Consider the following 25,321-nt stretch of genomic DNA (forward strand, 5'->3'; position numbering starts at 1 on the left):
CATCACCATTCCACTATAAGTCGTTTTGAGAATAAAAATAAGGCACTAAACGATGTTAAAGACCTTCCGAGATAAAGAAGACCCCCTATACCATTTGCTAGGGAAAATCAAGCATAATGAAGGTTGGTCAGAAGGAAACACATTGCATACAATACAATCCTAAAAAGAGAGTGGTGGGCATACAGGAGCCTTTTATTTAACAAGAACTGTTCGAGATCGACTCATCGCTACTGGTTATCGTGCGATAAGACCATTTCGGAGACCTTTGCTTACGAACAGACACACAGTTTTCCGTATCCAATGTAGTGCAGAGCTCGCTAAAGTTGAAAATTAGCATCGTGGAGGAAGATCCATTGTTCTAATGGAATTCGGTTCATCTTCCTTGGACGGATCGTAGCCCGGATTTGAACCATATCGAGCATATATGGGACCCTATTGGGCGGAACGTGCGCGAAAGGACACCCCAGTTCAAACACATCATGAAATAAACAATGCCCTTCATCAGAAATGGTTGCTGCTACCTTAGCAACAAATTAGTCGATTTTTGGCAGGAATCAGAAGACGTTTAGATGCGGTTATTCGTTTGAATCGAGGCTGCGCACAAAGTACTAATTCTTTGGCGTATAACGATCAACCATGATGTGAACAGTCATCTGAAGATTAATTTTGAAATGTCTGACATTGTAAAGTTCGACTACAGTAAAAGTTGTAAAATGCATTTTTTTGTACAAAAAAACCACTTCATTTTGTTATTAAAATTGTGGTTATATAAATCATTTTTTTTTCAAACATTTTTTGTTCGTTTCAATGCCAATGTTATCATAAACTATGTTTCAATAATATTATACTAATATTTTATTATATTTCATCCAAAAAAAGAGGCTGATTTTTCAAATTTTAAAAAATCAAGGTGTTGCAATACTTTTTTCCATGTGTATATATATTCCATACTAGTAGTAGTAGGCACCTTTAAATGTCATAATTAAAAAAAGCTACGATGTGGTTATTATATGATTGTTTACTATATGATCATTCTCAGTGGATGAAATTTAAAATTTCATTCTTGACAGCGTACGTCCGTGTAGTATTTACGTCATGCCACAACCACGGTGTTGGCTGCTTTGCCAGTCATCATTTAATAATATATTTAATATCAGAAGATAATTTTTATAAATAAAAAAAATATTGGAAGAAGAGATTGTATTTTAATTTAGTATCAGTTTTCAATTAATTCTTAAGTTGGTCCAGATGCTATGCCTTAATTCAGAACGGTTTAATTCTCTTTTTTTTTGTGGGGCGAGTTGGCAGACCTTTATTCATTGGGAATAAACTCCTTCTCATAAATGGGGCGAGATGGTAGTCCTTAATGCAGTAATCTTTTTTCATTAGTGGGGCGAGTTGGCAAATCTTTTCGAATAAGAACAAGAATAAGAATGTTATTAGTTTAAAATCCAAACAATAGGATTGTTACTAAATAAACAAACCAATACAAAACCAAAACAAAACTAAACGTTGGTGAAACAGACAGAACCTTTATTCATCGGGATTAAACTCCTTTTCATAAGTGGGGAGAGTTGGAAGGACCAAATTCAACGGGATTTTATCCCATTTTAGCATGAGTAGGTAGAAAGTGGGCGGTAAGGTAGAATGTAGGGCGATTTAGAATGGGGCGATTGGCAGTGGGGCGACTTGTCAAATCTAGGCCTTATCAACATCCGGTGCATTTGTACTTTCACTTTCGTTTTGATACTGGTCAAGCCCACAGTCATGTTTCAACAAAATTTTATTTTGTATTTGTCAGGATTTCTGGTAAATAACACCACAAGCTGTTAAACGCACACACACACGCATGATAAGATATAATAGACGTATTAAAAAAATACTTAAAAAACAAGTATTTTTTTTAAACATACAAAACATGCAAAATGTTCAAAAACAGTATCAAATCCATCAGTAATGTCACTAAATTAATGAATTTACTGTATATGGTGATAGTCTGCTATATAGTAGGACATGTGCTCATTAATGAACATGTATTAGACATGTTAGAATATCAGATATTGTATCTAAGACTTTATACACAATTCAATTTTAATTGCATAACATGAATTACTGTGGATTCAATATTAAAATTATTATCATGATTATTGGTGGAATAATATTTTTCATTGACTATATGTAAACAGGAGAGCCATAATTTTAAATGTTCAGCAAAGCATTTTATTTATATAAGCTTGAATGCAAAATTTAATAACTTTTGTTGACCATGAAATCAAGTAATATGAAAAAAAATAGTTTTGCCATAACACACAAAAATATGAAGCCACGGAAATAATTGAATCCACATCAATGTAACATGTAACTATTATTTTTTAGGATTTGTTTGGAGTGAGCATGATTTTTCCATTGTTGTCAACACATGTGAGAGACTTGGGAGCATCGTCAACTTTGGTTGGTACTATAGGTGAGATTTAACATCTTCATATGAACAGAAATTTTAAGTCAGGAGGGAGTATTACAAATATAGTATACTTTGAATAAAATGGGTTCCTATGTATACATGGTTTTCAAACAAAAATATGACATTCACATAAATAAGTTGCAAATGGTTTTTGTAATTTTTTATACACGAAAGAAATGTACAAAATTTTTCTTTAAATCGTTATCCAATCATTTCGACATCGTTACAACAATAATTTTGTAACAAAAGAATACCTTGAAAGAAATTCCTGACAGATCAAGGTTGAAATTTTGTGGCGTCACTTACTATTCTCAAGTTATTAATCTATATAATGTTATACATAAGAGGGGTCGGGTCATCCCTGTGTACAATGGCCACATTCTCCATTTATTTTGACATTATTTAGTATTACCTGTAATTTCAACTCGTTTAAAACCAAGACTTATATTGCTATCATGGTCAGCTAATAACTTCACACAATGATTTGATTGCGACTTTTATCAACAACTTTTTGAATAATTTGTGGTTAATCAATTATAATATTTCCCTTTTCATATCGGCTGTGGTATCATTTCTTGGTTCACAGAGACATTGGCTAGTGCCCTTGGCTAAATCATTCACTCCCTTTTTAAAGATTGAAAGAAACCCCTAGAAAATATCAATGTAGTTTGAAAAAATAGAAAAAGATAATAATATAAAAATTGATCTGGAGTTGTCTCCCATAGACCTAGGACTATACAATTATGTAATTTCTCCAGGACACAGTGGCTTCTTAAATAACTTTAAGTTTTGTCAATAACATGGTTTTTACACATTATTCATGCTTTTAGTTTAAATGTACTTGGACCCATATGGAAAAGAACATGATATAATCTATATATACTATATCCCTGCTTATCCTGCAATTTATTCAGTTACCTTGACTTTTATAAGCTCCTACTATAGGGGCTTCATATGGGATATAGGCTCTTAATCTCTATCAGTGCTCTTTATTCATTTCACCTGACAGATCTGTGGATATAAAACACTAAATATATATGAGCCTGACTTACATATGTACAAACATAATTAGAACAAAATATTTCCTTAAATAAGGAATGTTTAAATGTCAACCATCAGTACATGAAGCACAGAATCTCTAAGGCAGAGTCATGTATAGTTGAACACAAGTATGAATGAAATGTCAATATAGCCTATTTAAGTGTTTACAACTTGCGAACAGTTCAGAATCCCTCAATATGATGAATCAAAATTATGTATTGGAAATAGTGGTGATAGATGTCTTTATGTTTATTTGATGGGTTACTCCTCATTGACATTTATTGCAAAACTCCTTTTATACATATGATAAGATCATGGTTTATGTCTAATAAGTTCATATCCAAATTCTGCCCATGCACTGAGATCTGATTCTTTGCTTATGCCTGAGACTGGAGTTGGATGATATTCTTTGGAAAATGATATGTTATTATGTATTTTTTTACTTTAAGAAGAATATTACATTTTCAGACTTAACAATGAAGAAAATACTTGTCTATATGAAAGACATAAAGTTATTTTAACTGATATTTTAATATTTCCTTTTTTTTTTTTAAGGTTCTATCTATGGAGGAATACAGCTAATTTCCAGTCCCCTTGTAGTAAGTTGAAATATAGTTTTGCCTATACCTATTTTTATTAATTTTTTCTTTGATCTTATATTGCGATAACTTTTCATATCATGCTACTCAGCATGGATTCCATGTCAGAATCTTTCATAATAATGGCCAATACAGGCAAATTATACGATAACTGCCAATCATGCTGGTGCCTCAATCCCTTACAATCTGACTAAGTCAAAAGAGGAAGCTAGTAATATACATCATTGGTCATTGCTTTTACACAAAATAAGGTTGATTTTAATAGCGCGCAAAAGTGACTAAAGCCCTCAAAAATCCTAGCTTAAACCCTGCAGTACTGGAGTGATGTGGGTTATTCTCAGTCAAGAAGAAAGAGAATGTATTATGTCATAGGCCTAGAAAAACAGCTATTGACAGATTATCAATGGTTGTTCAAAGTTGAAGATGTTCAACCACATGTAATTATTTCATTATGTTCAAATTCTAAGCCAAACAATTACCTCTACTGTCAAAATCAGATAATTGCATTTATGTTCTATAATAGAGGCAGGAGAATACCTTTTGTGTGTGATAATATTCTTTTTTAAATGTGGTTGTCAACTAAATAAACTTAAACTTTATATAAAACAACATTGTACAAATTCAACAAATGATGTTACTCATTTTGAAAAAGAAGGATACTGGGTATGGGTAACAAATTTCATGAAGACTGGAAAATAGGCCAAAAATAGGTTATTTGACTGAATAAATAAAATGCTCAAAGATTATAATGGAAGACATTATATTATTAAAAATTGAGAATGGAAATTAATGGGCAATGTGTCTAAAAGACAAACTTCACCCCTAGAGAGCAGATAACAGCCTAATACACAAAAAAAAGAAGATGACGTTTGATTGCCAATGAAACAACTCTTCACAACAGAACAAATGACACATAAATTAACAACTATAGGTCACCATATAGCCTTCAATGGGTCATCAACACAGTACCATGAGGAGGTCTTCAGCTAACTCCTTAAACAAATCTATACTAATCAATGGTTCAGTAAAGACGTCACACTAAACTCAGATATGTGACTTTATGTTTCTAGTCCTATGAACAAATGAAAGTCAGCATGTTTTAATTAATTTGTTGGAGAATTAAAATCTAATTAAGCAAATTTTGACATCATGAAAAGAACACTGACATATAAATTTTCAATTTCGTATCTACTCATTACTTTAGCTTTAATACATTGCGGTAATAGCCATTAAATAGTAACTTTAGCTAGAAATAAGGGTCAATTATTTAAAAGCAGCAATTATCATTGTTGATAATGAAGTTTTAGTTAAAATCATAATAAAAAGCTATGATTACCAATGTTGTATTGCTTTTTTAGGGAAGATGGAGTGATGTGTCTGGTAGAAGATTTTGTTTGTTATGGTGCTTGTTGTTAACAGCTTCTGGCTATGTTACACTGGCAATAGCTTCCACATTAACTTTTGTCATGTTAGCAAGAATCCTTAATGGTAGGTAGATGATGAAAGTAATAAGTGATACTGAACAGATTGAACATGCCTCATTTTCTGTGTGAATTATGGATATGAAAATTTACAGAAATAAATTGAAGGTTCATATGTCTTTGATGATACAAACTGATTTTTATGCCCCACTTAAGGGCATTATGTTTTTCTGTCTGTGCTTGTGTCTGTTCATTTGTCTTTCTCTTCCTTCATGCATCTGTCCAGCTGCAGGTTCAAGTGGGATATCCATGTACTATAGACATATTCTTGTTTTAATGAGCTGTTTTAGAAAGAGTGAAACAAGTACAACCAAGTCCCAGTAACACACCTATTCCAACTTATGAAAATCCCCATGGGAGTTTTAGTGTGCAACAACAATTTCAAAGGTTACCTTTTTTTGTGTCTTAAATTCTAAAAACAATGTTAATTTTCTTTTAATTTATACTGATGTTGAGCTCATCAGCCTTTTCCTCCTTTATTTGCACGATTCTTGTACTTATATTATTTTGTAGAAAAGATGGCACAGATTATGTAGCTAGAATACCAGGAAAATATTTCTTGTGTAGAAATATTAAAACAACTGTTGACTTTTCCAATTTAAAGATATGAACAATCATATAAAGGACATTAACCTAATTCCTACATTGAGTAAATCAGATTTAAATATTTCTCTATGTAGATTGAATTCCAGTTTGACCCATCTCAGGGTTTAACATCTCATGTGCTTCAATTTTTGTTTTGACAGGATTATTTAAGCACAGTCAAAGTTTAACCAAATCACTGTTAGCAGATATAACATCTAAAGAAGAACAGTCAGCTGTATTAGGAACATTTAATGCTGCCTCTAGTTTAGGGTTTATCGTTGGACCGTTGATTGGTGGACATGTAGCTGAAACTTCAAATGGATTTCAAAAAGTTGGATTATTAAGTGCTTTTGTTTTTATAGCAAATAGTGGTTAGTATTGCCACATATTTCTTCTATTAGGAAAAATATGTTTATATGTATGAAATATTTGCCACTGCACATTGAACAAACAACAGTCAGATGTGTACACCGACTTGCATATTTTGATACTTTCATTTTGCATTGAGCCCTTTCTAGGGTTTTTATTATGCCCCCGCTGTAGCAGAGGGGTTATTAAGTTTTACCCTTGTCCATATGTCCGTCCGTACGTACAAAAGTTGGTTTCTGTTCTCTAGTCTAACTGTAGTTTGACTCAACCCAATCTTATGAATCTTATACAAAATGCTAATGACCACAAATTACAGATCAAAGTTGAATTTTGGTGGTGTCACTTTACTCATTCAAGAGTTATGCCCCTTTACAAATGGAAAAATTGCTAAATTTTTCGTTTCCGTTCTCTAACTTAAGTTAGCCTCAACCAAATGTTATAAAACTTATGCACTATGCTAACTATCACAAAATACAGACCAAGTTTGAATTTAGGTGGCATCAATTTTACTGTTCTAGAGTTATACCCCTTGGTAAAAAGGAAAAAAATGCTTAATCTTCGTTTTGCTTTGAAACTTAAACATTGTTATTGCAATTTATTTATATACCAGAAAATTCAAGTTACATACTTGTGACAATTAGTATATCTTCTATTTTCCTACAAGTCATGTAAGAAATTCCTTTAGAAAATTGATTGGTACTGGTAAATGTCTATGATGATGGTTTGATATTACCTTAATTGAAATATGGAAATCAATCTTATTAAGACATATATTCCATTGCTGAATGCTCACAACTACATTTCATGACTATCAAAAGCCCCACTCATTGGTCCAGTGACATGGAAAATGTCATCTAAAAGCAAATAGTTACACATATTATTTTGATTTTCTTAATCCATTTTAATAGATATTTTTTTGTATTTCAGTGTTGATATATATGTGTGTAGAAGATCACAAGAAGACAAGTTCTAAAGACGACAAATTGAAGCCTGAGTCAGAAAAAATAATCAAGAAAGTTTCATCAGGGGAAAACAACTTCAGTCCAAAAATATTCCTTGAGACATTTCATTCAGTTAACTGGACTAAGCTGTGGGATCTATTCTTAATCAAGTTCTGTATGGGATTTTCAATTATATTATTAAGAAGTAACTTTTCTCTAGTAATGAGAGAATCTTTTCAAATTACTCCAAAAACAGTTGGATACCTGATGTCTTATTCTGGATGTGTATCAGCGTTTTTTGGCTTATTGGTAGGGTATATAGCCAAATTATATAATAATGATGCCAAATTATTTATGCATATGGCAATATTTCAGGTTGTTACTTTATTCATGTTGTCAATCATCCATGAAACCTTTTGGTTGTATGTGTTATTTCTGACACCTCTTAGTTTTATAACAACTGTGTCAAGAGTTGCAGGAACAAGTCTGACTATACAGCGAGGAGAGAGGAAAGAAATTGGGACATTGTTGGGTTTTAGTCAAAGTGTGATGTCCATAGCCAGAATGTTAGGACCATTTATTTCTGGAATAGTATTAGATATAAATAAATCTGGACCTGCTTTTATAGGTGGTGTTGTAACATTAATTGCAGTTTTTATAATGATTGTTCGCCCACAAGGTATTGTAGAAAATAGCACAAAAATTGTTAAACCTAAAAAATTAGACTAAAATTCATCTATCAGAATATGTTGTCTTCATTCTACTTTTATCATTCTTACTGTTTTTGAAATTCAAATGCAATATTTTCATTTGTTATATATCACTGTGTTATGTTCACTTCTCTTGTTTTTGACATTTTTCCAACAGTATTGTGAAAGTCACAAGATATTACTTTGTCAACACTAGTACATCTCTGCTGCTGTATTATATTCTCAATTTATGTACAGTACAAGTAAAACTTATTATAAACTAATGTTGATGAACAGCAGAAAAAAGTGTATTTAGGTGTCATGTGTGTTAATTTACTTTGTTAGTTGCTGTCGTAGCGATTGTTTTGTTAATTTTGATATTTTGTAAAATTGCTATCCGAGTGTCAGTTTGTTTATTGTCTTTTTTGTTATTGTTATTGTGTTTGTATTTTTTTTTAAATCTCCTTTAGTTTTCCGAAAAAATAACTATTTAAGGTAATTTATTTATTAAGATTGAAAAAGTTCTGCATGTTAAAATAGTTATCAAAATTAAAAGAGTGACTTAACCACAATCATATAGATTTCAACGAATAAATCTAATACATAACCCTTTTACAAATTACATATTTAGCGAGTATAAAAGAAGCAAGTTCACATTACAAATATTTATTAGTAATTATCAGTAAAAAACATTAAAATCAGTACCATGTAATCACAAAGCGTTGAAAACTTTGAATTATATTGTACTAATATTAATCTCCCAAAGAAAAAGTATCTATTAAGAAAATTATATTTCAACAGATAATTGATCAAAAATATATGATTAAACATGACAGATATAGTAAATATCGCTTAGAAATGACGTTTATTCAATGGAAAAATGTAAGAATTTATCATAAAACATGTACTTTCATTTATCAATAGATTTCATTATAAAGTTTCATATTCACTGGGGAAGAAGTTGTTTTACCCCATTGTTGATATTTAACTTATCTGCTCAGTTTTGAGATAGATTGAAATGCTGACAATTAAAAGGCTTTTTAAATTTTCAAATATGTTTAATACATTATTGCATTATTTATTCATGAAGGACCTTACACTTATGGATATATAGAACAACAGGTGTAGTAAGGAAATGATACTAATTGCATATTTCCTGGAAGACCCTTGGACTTATGATTGTTTAGAAAGTACGTGTCAGCAATATTTACTATGATAGCATTCATAATCATTTGAGTTTAAAGAGTTGAGGATTTTTGGGAGGTTTCTTGTACGAAATTTAGACCTTTTTTTAAATGACTTGTTGTCTTTTATATTTTAATAAATAAACATGAAACAGATTTTTTTCCATAGATTTAAGTATAACATATTGATGATTGAAAAATGTGTATGCACAATACTAAAAAGTTTCATTTCCTTGAATTACTAGTATGTCTTCTGGCTTTCTATCATAATACCAAACCATACTGGTAGGTATTTTGAAATTTGAAAAAAAAAGAAATAGTTTTATAATACTGGGATTATAAATAGTTATTATGTATTTTAATATTTAAAAACAAAGTTTGTTATATTAAATGTAATTTTACATTTGATAATGCTATATATGTGATATTAACTTCTTAACATTTTATTTTTCTATAATAAAAATTGTCTTTTTTGTAATTTGTTTTAGAATGCCGTTGTACATAGTGACAATACTAATCATAAGTCGGATTGACTCCACAGTTAAATAATGTATACAAAATTTCACTGTAAGATTGGATTTATAAACATCATGGAGAGTTGTCTCATTGTCAATTATACTACATCTTTTGCAAACAGCATATTTTAATTATTCATTGAAGATGAAAATGTATATTAAAAACATACAGTTCATGGTTACATAATTTTCAATACAGGAAATGTTTAAGGAGGTTGATGGACCATGTAAAATATAGTTACAGCTTTTCTTGACACTTTCAATTGTTGAAGGCAATATCTGACTTCTGGACATGTTTTGATTTTGATGTCTTTTGGTAGATATGTTGGTGAATTTTACCTGACGTCTCATTTTATTTATATTTAAAGGCATGTGTTATTTGCACATGAATGTGTATCAGACATTTTAATATATAGCATCTCCAATAAACAATCAGAGCATACAATACAATAACAGAGATATTGATTAAGAGAGCAGACAGTAAACCAAAAACTGGGTGGGGGGGAAGGGGATAGGGGTGGACAATATTGTAGCTCAATTTGATATTAATGCCAAGACCTCAATATGAGACCATTTCGCTAGTTTTGTATTTAATGTAAGAGGTTTCATGTTCAACTAAAAATAAGTAAGCTTGATATATATTCTAATATCTGAAAGACTTCTGTCATGGATGTTGTTTGATATATTTGATAGATGCATCATCCTATTCGAAGTAATGGGCCAAACAATGACCTTACACTCTTCTCCTTTTAATTGTATTTCAAACTTTTAATCTCTATTTCAATTACAATTTAGTCGTGACTTCATTTGGGTGTAAAATCGTTGACCGAAGTACATTTTGTATGAAGAGCGGAAGCGCTTCATTCTAAAAATGTGCGCACGGTCAACGCTTTTACAACTCTATGAAGTTACAAAAAGAAGAATTCAGTCAGTACTTACAAATGTATAATTACATTTATTTTTAGCTAGAATCATGAAAACACGATTTCTATCAAGTTTTTATTTAATTTGCATGTGCCCTTGATCGTGGGACCTCGTGTCATCATGAATGATAAATTTCATTTTTTTTTTAAATGAAGTTGATTAAGGAATAACGCGAGATTGCAGTTTTCCAATCAGAATAAATGAAACATACATCTAATGTAATTATTAAAGCACAAGATCAGCAATATAAATCATTAATTTCTCAGACATTAGAATTTATAATGGAATAGTTATTGCCGTTTGTTTGCATAATGCCAAAATAACCATTATTGTTTAATTTTCCATCAAAACATTAAATGAGACGGTCATCATTGAATACAATTATATTTTCGTAGACTTTCCCCCAAGTTAACTCAAATACAATTAACAGAGGTTTATATCAAGTGAACAACCATCATAATATATAATTCGTCACTAAAATCCCTACCTCCAAGCCAATTAAGGATGATAATCGTTAATGTACTGAGGTTCATAGACCAGACCCAAAGTTTTATCTAAGCTTTGTGTACTAGAGGTTTCAGAATTAGTTGTGTTGTCAAAAAATATGTCTGGAATATGGACAGATAACTGGGTTGCATAAGATCGACTTGGCACACTATTAGAATCGCTGCCTAAGGTAACAGACCTTTTAGACCCGAGAGAATGTTCATTTGGCCTCAATATAGTAACGTTAGACCTTGGTGAGCCTGACGACGGCGCACGAATAACTCCTGTGTCATTTATTGTTTCATATAGAAATTCTGGTGCTCTTTCTGTGTCTGTATCTATTGCGTTTCGTCCATGGTTAAATCGTTTCACTTTTATAACACCTGCAACCATTAATGGTAGTAAAAAAATGCATACAATTGCAACCATGAAGATCATAACCCACTGGTAGATTGAAAATCCTGTAAAAAATATTTTATGAATCCATTAATACGTCGTAAATCCCTTTTTCTCACTATAGTTTGTTTTGATAAAGCTTATAATTTGTTTGTGAGAAACAACTGCATACATTGTATCAAAGAATACTTACTAAAATACAAAAATTAGTAAATTGAAAAAGTACACGAATTTTTTTTGTATTTCCCAACAATACATATGTTGATTTATTTGTCATAAAGAGACACAATGCGTGTCTATTCGGGAATTTTTTTCTGTCTTAATTATGAAAACCCACATTTAATAGCCTTTTATTTATATAAAACACCAAATACCTTATTTATGAATGTATTCACTGATTAAAAATGATATGCATTTAAAAAACTATTTTGACTCATACCTTTCCTTTTAATCATATAAAACACCAGAAACTATATATCAATGTATTTGGTTTATTTTGTTCACACATGGTTGTTCATTAACTAGTAATATTTGTTTTACCACAAGTGAGAGATGCAGCTAGTTATAAAACCAGTTTTAATCCACCATTTTTTACATGGGAAAATGCCTGTAACAAGTCAGAAATATGACAATTGATTTTCATTCGTTTGATGTGTTTAACTTTTGGTTTTGTCATTTGATTACAAATTTTCCGTTTGGAATTTTCCTCGGAGTTCGTTATTTTTTGTTATTTTACTTTTCACTGATTAAAATATTATTCATTTGAAAATAATCATTTGAACCCATACCTTTCGGATTTTGATAGTTAATTTCTGTTGAATATTCTTCTGTACCATTGGTCTGTTGATATTCTGAAAAAAGCAGACATAATCTAAACTATATATTCATACAATTCAGGGGCGGATCCAAGTATTTCGAAAGGGGACATTATTCCCCATACTGTAAGATACGACCTTTACTTCCTAAAAGGATCCGCCACTGCAATTATTAGATTAGTAAATTTGAAGTAAGTGAATTATATGCACTTTAAACTATCTTTTTTTCACTTGCCTAACCCAAATCAGGAAGGTTGTTCTAAATCTAGTCTATATATCCATTGCTATACTTATCTATTTGCCTGACTAATAAAACATATCTGTAATTTTATTGTAAGTGTTGCTCTCAACATTTTTCAGTTTATTCAAAATTCAGATCCGATTGGAATTTGTTTCATCAAATCAAACTGTTCAAAAGGTCAGCAATTGTAATTTACTTTTACAGAAGAATAAAAGTCTAGTCATTAAAATACTTAATAAAAAGAATATAACAATCGAGAGGACTTATTCAAGGAAGAATGTCAACATTAAAAACGAAAAGAAAGAAATGTATTCACACAATGATGTTTTGGTCTAACATGTGTCTAAAGAGTCCGTCTATTTCTATGCAATTCATAGAATACTGTGTGTTATTGCAAGTGTTGTTCTCTATCTGTTTCAGTTTTAAAAATTCATATTTCACAGATTTATGCCGATATAACGTACCTATAATAACTAAGGTGAACAATATAGACAATGGTTTTCCATCTATTTCAGTGTCACATTTATAATTGCCTTTGTCTTTATTGTCAACATCATTAATTTTCAAATTGTACTCCCAAGGATTTCCAGTGATTTCAAATTTCGGGCTGCTACTCTCGTTGTATAATTTAGGATTAATTTGCCAGCCATCAGATAACACTTTGTTAGTGTCAAGATGTACCCATTGAGCAGACACATTATGTGCTAAAGATGGACACTCCAAGGTTATTGTTTCACCAATGATAGCAGGGATAACCATTTTCTCAGACTGCTCACCTGTGAATATACAGATTTGTTTTTTTTACGTTGATTAAAGTTGACATTGGTTAATTATCTATATACATTTTACTTATTAGTATACAGTATTGATATAAATCTGACTAAGTCAGACAATTTTCATGAGTTATATGTTTGCACGAAAATCCTTCAGAGTTTCACTTTTTGCAATAAAATATTTAATATTTCTCATTTAAATTAAAAAGTCCTGGAAAGGTTTTTTTTCTTCTAATTAATCATATGAACGATAACATAAATTCTACGGAAATAAGCAAAAATAAGCCATTCGTCTTTGTATACTAATTTGGATATGTGAGTGGTTTCAAATTTTAAATGTTGTATTTGAAGTTAAAGCTGATGTACAAATAAAAAGCTACGCTTTGAAAATGGATTTCATGTACAATTGGACATAGGTATACCCATACTTGATATTCATTTAAAAATTCCTTACCAAGTTAGGATAGTAACAGCAATTGTTCATTATAATTGTTCTTCTTTACGTATGCTTTTGATTTAGATTTTATGTCTCCTTGTATGATGTGTTTTTAATAGTTTTGAAGTTGGTGTTGTTAATCATTATTATTAGTTACTGTACCTACCAATTGCTAACAATGTCGTCAATACAAACACAACATCCGTCTTTATTGCCATTGCCTGGAATGACAATACTAATGGTTGAATACTAGTAGATAACTTGTTATCATTTTTAATGACCTATCGCCCTCTTTCGTCTGAGCATACATTCTTTCATCATGTTCATACACTACCAATAAATATGGCTATGAATTAGAAGTAGGATCAATTGTCCTTCAAAAATATTATAACTAGGGGAATCTTATTTTCTCATATCTTTACTAAAATCACAGGCCCAAAATTTTACGAAGCCCTTTGGTCGTACAAAATGTACGGATATGAAGTGCAATTTCTTTATTTGTCGTATTTTCTATTGACATCCAGTTTAGGGTAACCAAGATTGATATATTACTGTAAGTTTTAAGCACTTACTTAAAGAAAAAAGGTGAACATTCCTCTCCAAACAATCAATCTATTTCATTTACAAAAAAGTAAATGTAGGGGAAGGATGTATGCACTTTGATACGAAGAGAAACAAACGCATTTAACATTTACAATAATGTATTTTTCAGTTATGTCGTAAATAATAGTTTTTCATCTGAAACTAATTGAGTTCAAAATAGGTTTTCTTCTGTTTGAATTTGGTCTTTTTAATTTCATCGAAGAAAATATGTCAGCAAAAAAACAGCCGATGAAAACTCTGACATGCCTTTTCTGTAAATAAAAAAGTAAGATGCACATATATTATTTAGTAGATCTTCAACAAATTGATAGATTTTTTGTGTTTGTATCAGACAGTACAAAAGTCTACACTACGGTTGTGATATGACACAGTTGGTAAAAACGTTTCTAAAATTAAATAAAGTTCAGTGAGATTGTAAAGAACCGTTTCAGCTTTACGTACACGACGTACCTCTCTAGTTTCAGTTATAAATAATGCATATTTTTAGGTTTTTCTTGTCGTAGAACACACCGAGAGGTGATCGTATCTAAATATAAACCTTAATAACTTTAATAAAATATATTATTGTAACTGTATGAAGAAAGACACAAATGAATTGTTACCATCCGATAACGGTGTATGATAAATACAAGACACTTTGTAAGTAATTTATTGTACCAACTTAGTATATGGAAAAGGGATGGAGGTGCTACATTGTTCGTTTTTCTTTTTTTACTTGTAATGACATTTCCATCGCAGAAAAGGGGATATTTTTTTATTTGATTGAATCGAATGAAACATTCAGAATGGTTTTCTTTTGAATAGCAATATTTTTTTAACATATAATCAGGATATAATCCTATACCCTCCCCCAACCCCATTGTGAGGTACGTGGATGTTATTCAATAGAATATAAGAATTTTGTATTAGTTGATCATTTGATAGAGTAAAAGGTATACTTGAATGTAAAAAAGTAAAGAACTGATACGAAAGGAGCACGGAATCGTGATTCATGTACACATAACACAAAAACGAATACCAATACATGTAGGTCACAGTATGATATTCTTTTCAGTGTGAATCAATAAAAAATAAAATTTTTACACAAGAATATGACCTCACACAGGTAATTAGTTTATGCCTTGGGGCATATTTCATTGAAACATGGTCTCCTCCGGGTTGATTCTTCGAAAAAATTACCTATCGTTCTGATAGTATATAACTCCATATAGGTATATACATGTAGATATCTACCTAATTATTTGGAAAAAACAACAAACAAAAAATGAACAGCATTTTTTATGAATGCATGTATTTAAAGAAGCACCATCCAAAAATGACGAACTTTTTGCATTTTGAAGTTCGTTTAGCTAAATAGCAAAGTGTACGCACGTCTGTTTTGTAACTAATAATAGGGTTGATAATCCAAACAAAACAAGTTTTAATTGAAAGGAATAAAAATATTCAAAAGCAAAATAATCAATCATATTTTTATTCTTAACGACATTTCCGTTCGCCCGAAATGAATCAACTGTATTAAATTAAAACACCATATTACTGTACCTCATCAAAATAGGTCCACTTCTTCAAACACTGCAATTTCCTTACCAGAATCAACTAAATCATGAAACACGTTTATATCACACGTCGTTTCCTAATGATACATTTTCAATTGACGATTCCCTCTTCAACCCGGAAATAAATATATTTGTTACATAGTAAATTTCAAGTTTTATATTATTTCCCTTTCCGGAATTCAGGGATTAAATAAAATATCGTCATATAAAAAAAAAACTTTTATCATTATTTTTGATCATTAGAAAAATAAAATTGTGATACATGTATATCTGCGAAATAATCGACAAAAATGTACACGGCTATATCAATAAACGAAAATCAAAATAAGAAAAGTTTAGGCTAACGGAAATTTACACTGTAATAGTAATAATTTATAAATGTTATAATAAAAAGAAATAATATCTAAAGACAGCTTAATCATCCGGCTTGCTTATTTGGAATAAAACTAAACTATACAAGGAACTTTAGCTTTCAATAAATAACTAATGGAAAAGACAGAAAGGTTTGGTTAAGAATTTAAAAGACATTTTCTTTAAATAATCACTGCAAGTTATATGATATACTATTTTACACTTTGGTTAACCAAATCACTCTTTAAGCGAAGTTTGATGTGGTTGATAAGTTCTAATATTCTGATCCCTTTGAACATCTATATAAAACATTAATCATAAAAATTAAGGAGAACTTGGCAAAACAACAAATGAAGTTTGCCCAGCTGATACAAACATAACTCTGCTGTACTTATTTATTCAACTGTCAGCTATATAATTTCTAATTTCTATTGAGGACGCCTCTTGATTCAATGACCTATCAGCTATAAAAATGTAGAAAGAACATTTAAATTGGTCATCATTGTGAATAACAGGATTGCAAAATTATGATTTCGTCTCCCAATAATATAATGTTCAAACAAAGTATAATTTAGAGGTCTTAAACAAAACTTGGACGGTTTAATACTTAAATTTGATAAGCCAAATTTTTTCCATAACATTCATAAAGTTGAACACCGACACCAAAATTTCAATTTTTGAAATTCCAGTTCTTGAATTTAAATGCGATGAAGACATAATCTTTCAATCAGTTAAATTAAATGAGGTCTGTAGCTGGCATGTCAGTAACTGCGAGTAGTCTTTGTTAATTTATATAGCATTGTCATTTTGCTTAGTTTCATGTGTAATTCCGTCTGACATCGGACTTGGACTTCTTTTACACTGAGTTTTACTGTGCATATTGCTGTGTGTGTGTTTTTGTTTTTATTTTACACTGGCTAGAGGTATGGAATTAAGATCCAACAAAACATGTTTAACCTGGTCGCAGTTTTACCCCTGGCCCATGTCAGGAGCCACAGGTCTTTGTGAGTCTTGTTAACATTTTTGGATTTTGCGTTCGTTAATATGTTTCCGAGGTTAGCGTGAAGTCCGTTTTCGTTGAACTAGTTCACAATTTTTAATTTGTCTGCTTTTTGATCGGGTTTATATCATTAAGACACATTCCCCGTTTCAATTGTCAATTTTATAACAATTATATGGTATGTAAATAAACTCATCATAGATACCAGGATTTGTTTTGTTTACAAAAGGCTCATCAGTGACACTCGAATTAAAAAAGCCAAATAAATTACGAAGTTGAAGAGCAGTATTGAAGGTTTTTTTCCGTTTTTCAACTTTTTTAGTATGTCTATTTATATTCCTTATTGAGAGACAATTATCTTGTCATAATACCGATTGGAATTCAATCCAGTCTAAATACTAAGGAAATGCTAATAAAAAAACGTTTTCTTCTTGGCTGTATTTGGCCAAAACAATCGGAATTTAAAGTCAAATTGTCTCTCAACTTTGTACTTGGATAGACCTTTTAACGGTTTTTTTCTCATTTGTTCGTCGCCGATGAGTCTTATATAGACCGCACGCGTCTGGCGTACACAACATAAGCCGGTTATCTATGGAGAGTTTCTTCACTTTATTAAAAAGTAGAATCACAAAAATACTGAACTCCGAGGAAAATTCAATCGGAAAGTTAAGTGATAAATACAAGGACTTTTTAAAACTGTACATACATTAGCAAATTAACCTGACGATATCGGGATATGGATATTTAGTCGGATCTTAACATGTACTTGTGATTTGTTTAAAACCGGTTTTAACGAAGAAATGTCGAAATGTTCAGAACTTAATTAAATCTGTTTTTGGGTAAGATGGTGCAAGCATACGATTTTTATTGCGTCTTACACTTTGAAAAGCGAATAATCTTTAGCTACTTTATTTAAATATTGTGTTAAAACGTTAATTATGAGCTATGAAAGTCAAGTGGCTCAAGCATTTTACTGAGGAAGTTTTAAAAAAAATGCAAAGAAATATTTTAACAGTGGGTTAGATTTCATTAGTCTTTACTATCTATAGATTAACAACTTTTGGTTATATTTATAATTTAGAATCATCATTGAAGGTAGAGCGCGATTGCACAGTTAATTAATTATATTGATGTGCCATTTGTATGTAAGAGTGACATTCCGTTGTATTATGTGCCAATTCGAAAAAGTTATGCGAGTATTGTCTCCCTTTAACAGGTTCATTATTTTATAATTAAGTTTAGGTTTCTGATATTAATTTGAATAGTTACAAAGTGTATCAATTCAATATATTTTAGTTTTTGTTATTGGTGTATCAAAAACATTGATGTACGAATATAATTTCATAAATTTGAAACGTTTAAAACGATTACATACCAATATAAAGAACCGTTCATCATTTTTGAAAAATACTATGATTGAAAATCGTATTAATTATCTTCCCTTCATCATAGATTGATTGGGAAATGAACCAAAGTTCTCTACAGGTAATCGCAGAGAGGGACTAGAAAGCAATTTTTAATTGTAGCTTATTTAACGTTAAAACAACTTTCCACTATAAACAAATGTTATTTTATACAAATATAAGGACCTTGTTAGCTAAATCTACAAATTTTATTAGATATTATTAATTTTTATTACAATAGATTAATATGCTACATACATCATTATCTATTTTAAGGTAATGATGGAAACAGTATTCATTTGAATATTGAGACAGATTAAACAGCTGAACATGTCTTACTACTTTTTAAAACAAATAGAATTATTTTCATAACAGTATGGACGAGACTTTTACTATACGTGCTCAGGTCATCAATTGTCTGGGTCAGATTGGGTGAACTTTTTTCTGTAACTCTGAATTATAGCATCGAACTTGTAAAAGAGATTTTAAATGTGGTGGTCACCAAATGTTATAAACGCATAAAACAAATGATATGAATAAACAGCAGGGGGCTAAACATTGCGTGAAGAATTTAATGTTGAATGCCCTTACATTTCTTCTTATGCATGCATTTTACTCTTTCATTCCATTTAAATCTCCACTGGAGGGCCATTAACAGACTAAGTGCGCGTTAAATCATTGTACGAAACAAATTAACAAAAGCAGTATCCTAAAAAAACGTAAAAACAGACAATAGCACAGAAAACATAACTTAGAAAACTTAGGACTGAGCAAAACGAACCACACAAATACATGGCATAATCTCAGGTGCTCCAGAAGGGTAAGCAAATCTTGCTCAACATGTGGCAGTTGTGTAGCTCGTTTAAGTAAACACCTGCCGATAAGTAGAGGGGAAAGATACCAAAGGGACATTCAAACTCATAAGTTGAAAATAAATTGACAACGCCATGGTTTTAAACAAAAATATCAACAGACAAACAATTGTACATAAAACACAACATAGAAAAACTAACAGGACTATGCAACAGTAACCCCACCAAAACATGGAATAGCCTAATGTGTAACAGAAGGTAAACAGATCCTTCTTCACATGTATCAGTTGTGTTGCTCCTGTAAGTAAAACCCCGATGATGAGTCTTATTTAGTATGTTACATCGGGAAAAAGCGATCGGTGATACATGACATTCAATAATTACATATGAAAATTAAATGCAATGTATATGGATCGAGTAATACTTAACTTTATTCGTTGTTTTAAAATATCATATGTATCTATACATTTTGAACAAAGCTTACACCACAAGATTGTTTTATTTCATGTGCACAAGTTTTAGGACAGAAACCATAAAATATTAGAAAATACAAATAAATAAATATTCAGAGTATTCTTTTATTTGAGATAAAATGACAGTAGAAATAGTTCGTATATTTACTTGCAGTTCAATTTTAAGTAATAATATATACAAGAAAGGAATATAGTTGACAATACAGGTGACGATGGTCAATGCTTTTTCAAAATATCGTGTTTTGATAACATTAATAGTGATGAAAAATTATTATATTAATATAATTGAAAGAAAATAAGAAAAATGATTTACTGTAAAAAAAAAATTGATATCAAGTTATTACCACGATGCATGAACAATTATAGAAAAACTACAGCTAGATGACTGAATGAATTGTAAAATATCAATCTACAAAACATTCATCATATACGTGAGGTACACGTTCCAACCTCCTACCTAGTGGTTGATAATGATTTATATAAGGCGCCTCATAAACTAGATCTAAGCTTGCTTCTTCGCTATATGTACTAGATATATCAGAGTAAGAATCTGCATTTTTTTCATTATTCACATTTTTATCGACATTCAATGTGTCTGGTATCGTTGAATGTGCTTGCAGTAAATGCAATACATTTTCTACATTGCTCGAAGAAGTATGTGCAAAACACTTTTCCGTATCAAGAGGATGCACGAAGAGCCTCGAAACAATGTTCGGTAATGCTGGTGCGTGTGGATTGGTTACTACAGTGTCATTGATAGTTTCATACTGAGGATCGGTTTCAGTTCTTTCTGTATTGGTGTTGTCAACTGATTCGATTGGATGTGTTCGAATGGTTTTCAGTACAACCGCAACAACTACTGCTAAGATTAAAAGTCCAAATATAGCAGAAATGAAAATGATAATCCACGTATAAATGGAAAATCCTGTAAAAAAAATGTGAATAAGTTGATAGAAAGAAAATATTTGATCTTGTAGTAGACATTTCTGAAGTTTCGTTTGTTTGTGTTTGGTGTTATTTCTTTTTCATTCTTTTAGCTATTCGTTTTTGTGTGTCATGTTTGTCGATTTTGTTTCTACTTTTTTTTTAAATTATTTTTTGTTAAATGGAATATAGACTCCGTCTTTAGAATTTTTTACCAAATACTGATCAATAAAGTATAAATAGAGTCTAAAAGTTGTTAAATTAAATATGTATGGAGTCTCAAGAAATTTTTACCAGATATCATTTGTACAGCCATCTTTCAGTATAGAAATCAAACACAGCGTACCTTTTACATTCACAAGTGTTGAAATGTAAAGTTCATAAATAAATGGTTTAAATTTATATTCAAAGAAATTAATCTCTGAGAATCATACCTTGAGTCTTGTGAGTGTACGTTATTGTCGTATTGTCGTTTGAACCAGTACTAAAATTCGTTTTGTAATCTGAAACTTAAGCAAAACACATTTAAAGTTCTGCACAATAAGGCAGTTTAGAATAAAAAAAAAACAATAAAAAAGTAAAAACACTGAGTGCCTTAGATAAATAATATAAATTACTCATGGCTATTGATGATAACTTGATTTCAACCTTACGGTCTAGCTGTTATTTGTATCGTACGGTTGCTATATTCCTGACATATTATTTATTTATTCATATGTTGCGTATTTTCTTTCATTGAACATCCAGTCGGAGCCAAAGAGATTCGTCGGGAGATCCGTCAGGAGATCCGTCCATGGATCCGACGAGAATTTGTATAAAAAGGCCGGAAATACGGAACCACGGGAGAGCGAACATTTGAAGGGAAAGGATTATATCTAGTGCTATAAAAAGTGACGATTCACAATCATATTATTTGGATTATTTAAAAGAGGGACGAAAGATACCAAAGGGACAGTCAAACTCATAAATCTAAAACAAACTGACAACGCCATGACTAAAAATGAAAAAGACAAACAATCAACAGCACACACGACACAACAAAGAAAACCAAAGAACAAACAACACGAACCCGACCAAAAAACTAGGGGTGATCTCAGGTGCTCCGGAAGGGTAAGCAGATCCTGCTCCACATGCGGCACCCGTCGTGTTGCTTATGTGATAACAAATCCGGTAAATAGTCTAATTCGGTAGGTCACATTCATGAAAGGGAAGGGGATTGTAGTTACGACGTAAGGAACATATCCGATATCATTTGTGAAACGGTTATTCCATAACGGTCAACCAACTCGTGATGGCGTCCGTAAAATTTACGAAGGGATGATTTCAAATTCACCATTTGGAACTCTTGGTTTAATAGCTTCCTTGTGAGCAGCAACCCTCTATCAAGAAAATCATGATAGGAAATGCAAGCACGGGAATATTGTATCAATTGGGAGATATATACCCCGTATGCAGGTGCTGCTGGAATGTTGCTACTTAGAAATGGAAAGTTCACAATGGGAAAGCTGAAATCATCTCTTTTGTCGTAAAGGTTTGTTTTCAACCGACCCTCATTGTCAATTTCTAGATGTGAGTCAAGATATGAGGCCGACTTAACTGTATCTGTAGTATCCTTTATCTCTAGCTCGATTGGATAGATGCGTTCCACATAGTCACCAAATTTTGAATTATTTAGTGAAAAAACATCATCTATATAGCGAAAAGTAGAGTTAAAGGATAGATGATATTTAAGTGAGTATACGAGTGAAATTCGATAGTTTGATAGTTTGATGGATACACTAGTTTAGTAGAGGATATGTGTGAATAATAACATTACTGATAACCATTTGATGTATATTTTGATTTATGTGATTTTAGTAATAGAACATATCAACTATTTATTTTGTTTGACTCTATTCTGCCTTGCCCATAAAGGTTCACGTTACAAAGTGGTGGCAGCGGTGGAATCGATGATTCCAGAAGATGAAAGAATACAGTACCTTTAGTGCAAGATTTATTATGTTTAAATTGTGATGGGAGATTCAAACGGAGACTATACGAAATATAGCACTTATCCTATGGATTTCACAAGAATTATTGAGACAGCAATGCGAGGATCGCAGTGGCATGTTCTAGTTTTGTACCTAGATGATATTAAAGTGTTTAGTGAAACATTTGATGAACATTTGGTTAATTTGCAGAAAGTCTTTCAGATGTAATCAGATGCTGGATTAAAGCTCAAGGCTGCAAAGCGTTTTTTTTTAAAACACGAGGTAGAGTATCTCGGACATATTGTGTCAACCGAGGGGGTGCGGTCGGATCCTTCTAAAGTACGAGCAATAGTCGAGATGGAGTCTTCGCAAAACGTTTCCGAATTAAGATCTTTCATTGGACTAGTTTCTTATTACAGAAGATTTATCAAGGATTTTTCGAAAATTGCTAAGTGTCTTTTTGACTTATTGCAGTTAAAAGCTCACTGGGAGTGGACAAGTGGTTGTGAACAGACTTTCCGGTACTTAAAGAAAAGCTTTCAAGCTCACCTGTACTTGCATATCCAGAAATCGACGGAGAAGAGTTTATATTAGATACAGATGCGAGTCATTTTGGAATTGGAGCAGTTCTGTCTCAAGTTTAAGAATGAAAAGAAAGAGTAATAGGATACGCAAGCAGAACATTAAACAAACCTGAACGGAATTATTGCGTAACACGAAAAGAACTATTGGCAGTAGTTTACTTCATTAAATATTTTAGACATTACTTACTTGGTCGTCACTTCAAATTAAGAACGGACCACGGTTCACTCACTTGGCTTTAAAAATTCAAAGACCCGGACGGTCAAATAATGAGGTGGATACAGCAACTAAGTAGTTATGACTTTAAAATTGTTCACAGACCAGGTTTGAAACACGCAAATGCAGATGCATTATCTAGAATAATTGTACAGAATAAAGATTTCTGTAAACATTGATGCAATCTACCATGGGAATATGTGTATAACAATTCAAGTGACAAAAGTGATAGCCTAAATATCATAGACCAACAAGGTGAAACTCAACATTCACAAATTATCAGTACTATTGACGAAAACGAAAATGAGGACTTGGATTCAGAAGATCTTCCGAAAAGAAGAGGACCAAAACGTAATGCTCCAAGTAAAGCAAAAGGGCTGAAGAAGCCAGTTATTGATTTATCAACGGAATCTATACGGGAATTGCAAGTGAATGACCCTGGTATAGGTCCAGTTTTTAAACTGAAAGAGGAAAACAGAGAAAAACCAACATGTGATTCTGTTGTGCATTTCAGTCAGACAACGAAATTTTGGATTGGATGTCGATGGGATTTACTGGGAATAAAGAATGGTATGTTATGCGAATACTGGGAAGATGGTCCAACCTATTCAAGATGGCGTGTTTGTGCTCCGTGTGAAATTCAAAAGTATGTTTTATGGCAGATCCACAATTCACCAACTTCAGGACACCAAGACATCAATAGGACTTGGCAAAGAGCCAAAATGTGTCCATTTTACTGGAAAGGAATGAGGCAAATTGTTATCGATTATGTAAAATGCTGCGACATATGTGAAGAAAAAAAGGACCCAAGGTATACGAAACGACAAGAGCTTAAATCTTATGTTACGGGAGGGCGTTTTGAAAGAATTGGAACAGATATAGCTGGACCATTTCCCATTTCTAACAATGGAAATATGTACATTGTAGTAATTAAGGATTATTTCACTAAATTCATAGAAATATTTCCAATACTTAATATGGAAGCAAAAACGGTCGCCCAGGTGATGCTTAAAGGATGGATAAAAAGATATGGATGTCCACTAGAATTGCATAGTGACCAAGGTAGACAGTACGAAAGTCAGTTATTTCAATCTATATGCAAATTCTTAGAAATAGATATGACAAGAACGACACCAGATCACCCTAGATCGGATGGATTAGTAGAGTGTTCGAACTGAACAATTAAAGACATGATATCAAAATATGTGCGCACCGATCAGAGAGACTGGGACCGATGGATTGACTTCGTGGCAATGGCATATAATTCTACTCCTCATCAAAACACTCAAATTTCGACGTTTAAGAAGATTTTCGGGGAAGAAATGAGAATGCCATTAGACGTAATTTTGGCGGAGGAATTATGCGAGAATGATAGTGAATTAGTTAGCGAACACGATCATGTTATGAAGCTTCAAGATAAATTAAAAACAAGACATGAAATTGCGAGGGTATCTCTGGGAACATCAGCGAAGCGTTAAAAGCGTCAGTATGATAA

The 25,321-nt window shown here is 31.6% G+C and overlaps 2 protein-coding genes across 3 annotated transcripts; one reads left to right on the top strand and one right to left on the bottom strand.

Annotated features, from left to right (window-relative positions):
• The first annotated feature begins 1,726 nt into the window (after positions 1–1,726).
• Positions 1,727–10,315, top strand: LOC139490988 (major facilitator superfamily domain-containing protein 9-like). Its single transcript, XM_071278179.1, has 6 exons — positions 1,727–1,809; positions 2,377–2,464; positions 4,058–4,101; positions 5,460–5,589; positions 6,329–6,538; positions 7,464–10,315. Exons 1-6 carry the CDS (start codon positions 1,768–1,770, stop codon positions 8,204–8,206), a joined length of 1,257 nt encoding a protein of 418 aa, XP_071134280.1. The 5' UTR covers positions 1,727–1,767; the 3' UTR covers positions 8,207–10,315.
• Positions 8,659–16,203, bottom strand: LOC139490989 (uncharacterized). Of its 2 annotated transcripts, none has more exons than XM_071278180.1 (5): positions 16,082–16,203; positions 14,103–14,157; positions 13,192–13,503; positions 12,460–12,522; positions 8,659–11,736 (listed from the first exon to the last, which is right to left on the bottom strand). In XM_071278180.1, exons 2-5 carry the CDS (start codon positions 14,152–14,154, stop codon positions 11,288–11,290), a joined length of 876 nt encoding a protein of 291 aa, XP_071134281.1. In that variant the 5' UTR covers positions 14,155–14,157; positions 16,082–16,203; the 3' UTR covers positions 8,659–11,287. The 2 variants fall into 2 exon arrangements, with proteins under 2 accessions (XP_071134281.1, XP_071134282.1); XM_071278181.1 differs by having other exon boundaries at positions 8,824–11,736; positions 14,103–14,266; positions 16,082–16,181.
• Between the last annotated feature and the right edge of the window lie 9,118 nt (positions 16,204–25,321).

The sequence above is a fragment of the Mytilus edulis genome, chromosome 10 (genome assembly GCF_963676685.1).
Source record: "Mytilus edulis chromosome 10, xbMytEdul2.2, whole genome shotgun sequence".
Classification (NCBI taxonomy): Eukaryota; Metazoa; Mollusca; class Bivalvia; order Mytilida; family Mytilidae; genus Mytilus; species Mytilus edulis.

What these genes read in the sequence shown, in the direction of transcription:
- LOC139490988 (XM_071278179.1), top strand. Translation starts at nt 1,768, where the DNA reads ATGTTTCAACAAAATTTTATTTTGTATTTGTCAGGATTTCTG. An exon ending in TGTATTTGTCAGGATTTCTG is followed by an intron (nt 1,810 to 2,376) that starts GTAAATAACACC and finishes ATTATTTTTTAG; the next exon opens with GATTTGTTTGGAGTGAGCAT. An exon ending in AACTTTGGTTGGTACTATAG is followed by an intron (nt 2,465 to 4,057) that starts GTGAGATTTAAC and finishes TTTTTTTTTAAG; the next exon opens with GTTCTATCTATGGAGGAATA.
- LOC139490989 (XM_071278180.1), bottom strand. Translation starts at nt 14,154, where the DNA reads ATGGCAATAAAGACGGATGTTGTGTTTGTATTGACGACATTGTTAGCA. An exon ending in GACGACATTGTTAGCAATTG is followed by an intron (nt 13,504 to 14,102) that starts GTAGGTACAGTA and finishes GTATATTCACAG; the next exon opens with GTGAGCAGTCTGAGAAAATG. An exon ending in GTTCACCTTAGTTATTATAG is followed by an intron (nt 12,523 to 13,191) that starts GTACGTTATATC and finishes TGCTTTTTTCAG; the next exon opens with AATATCAACAGACCAATGGT.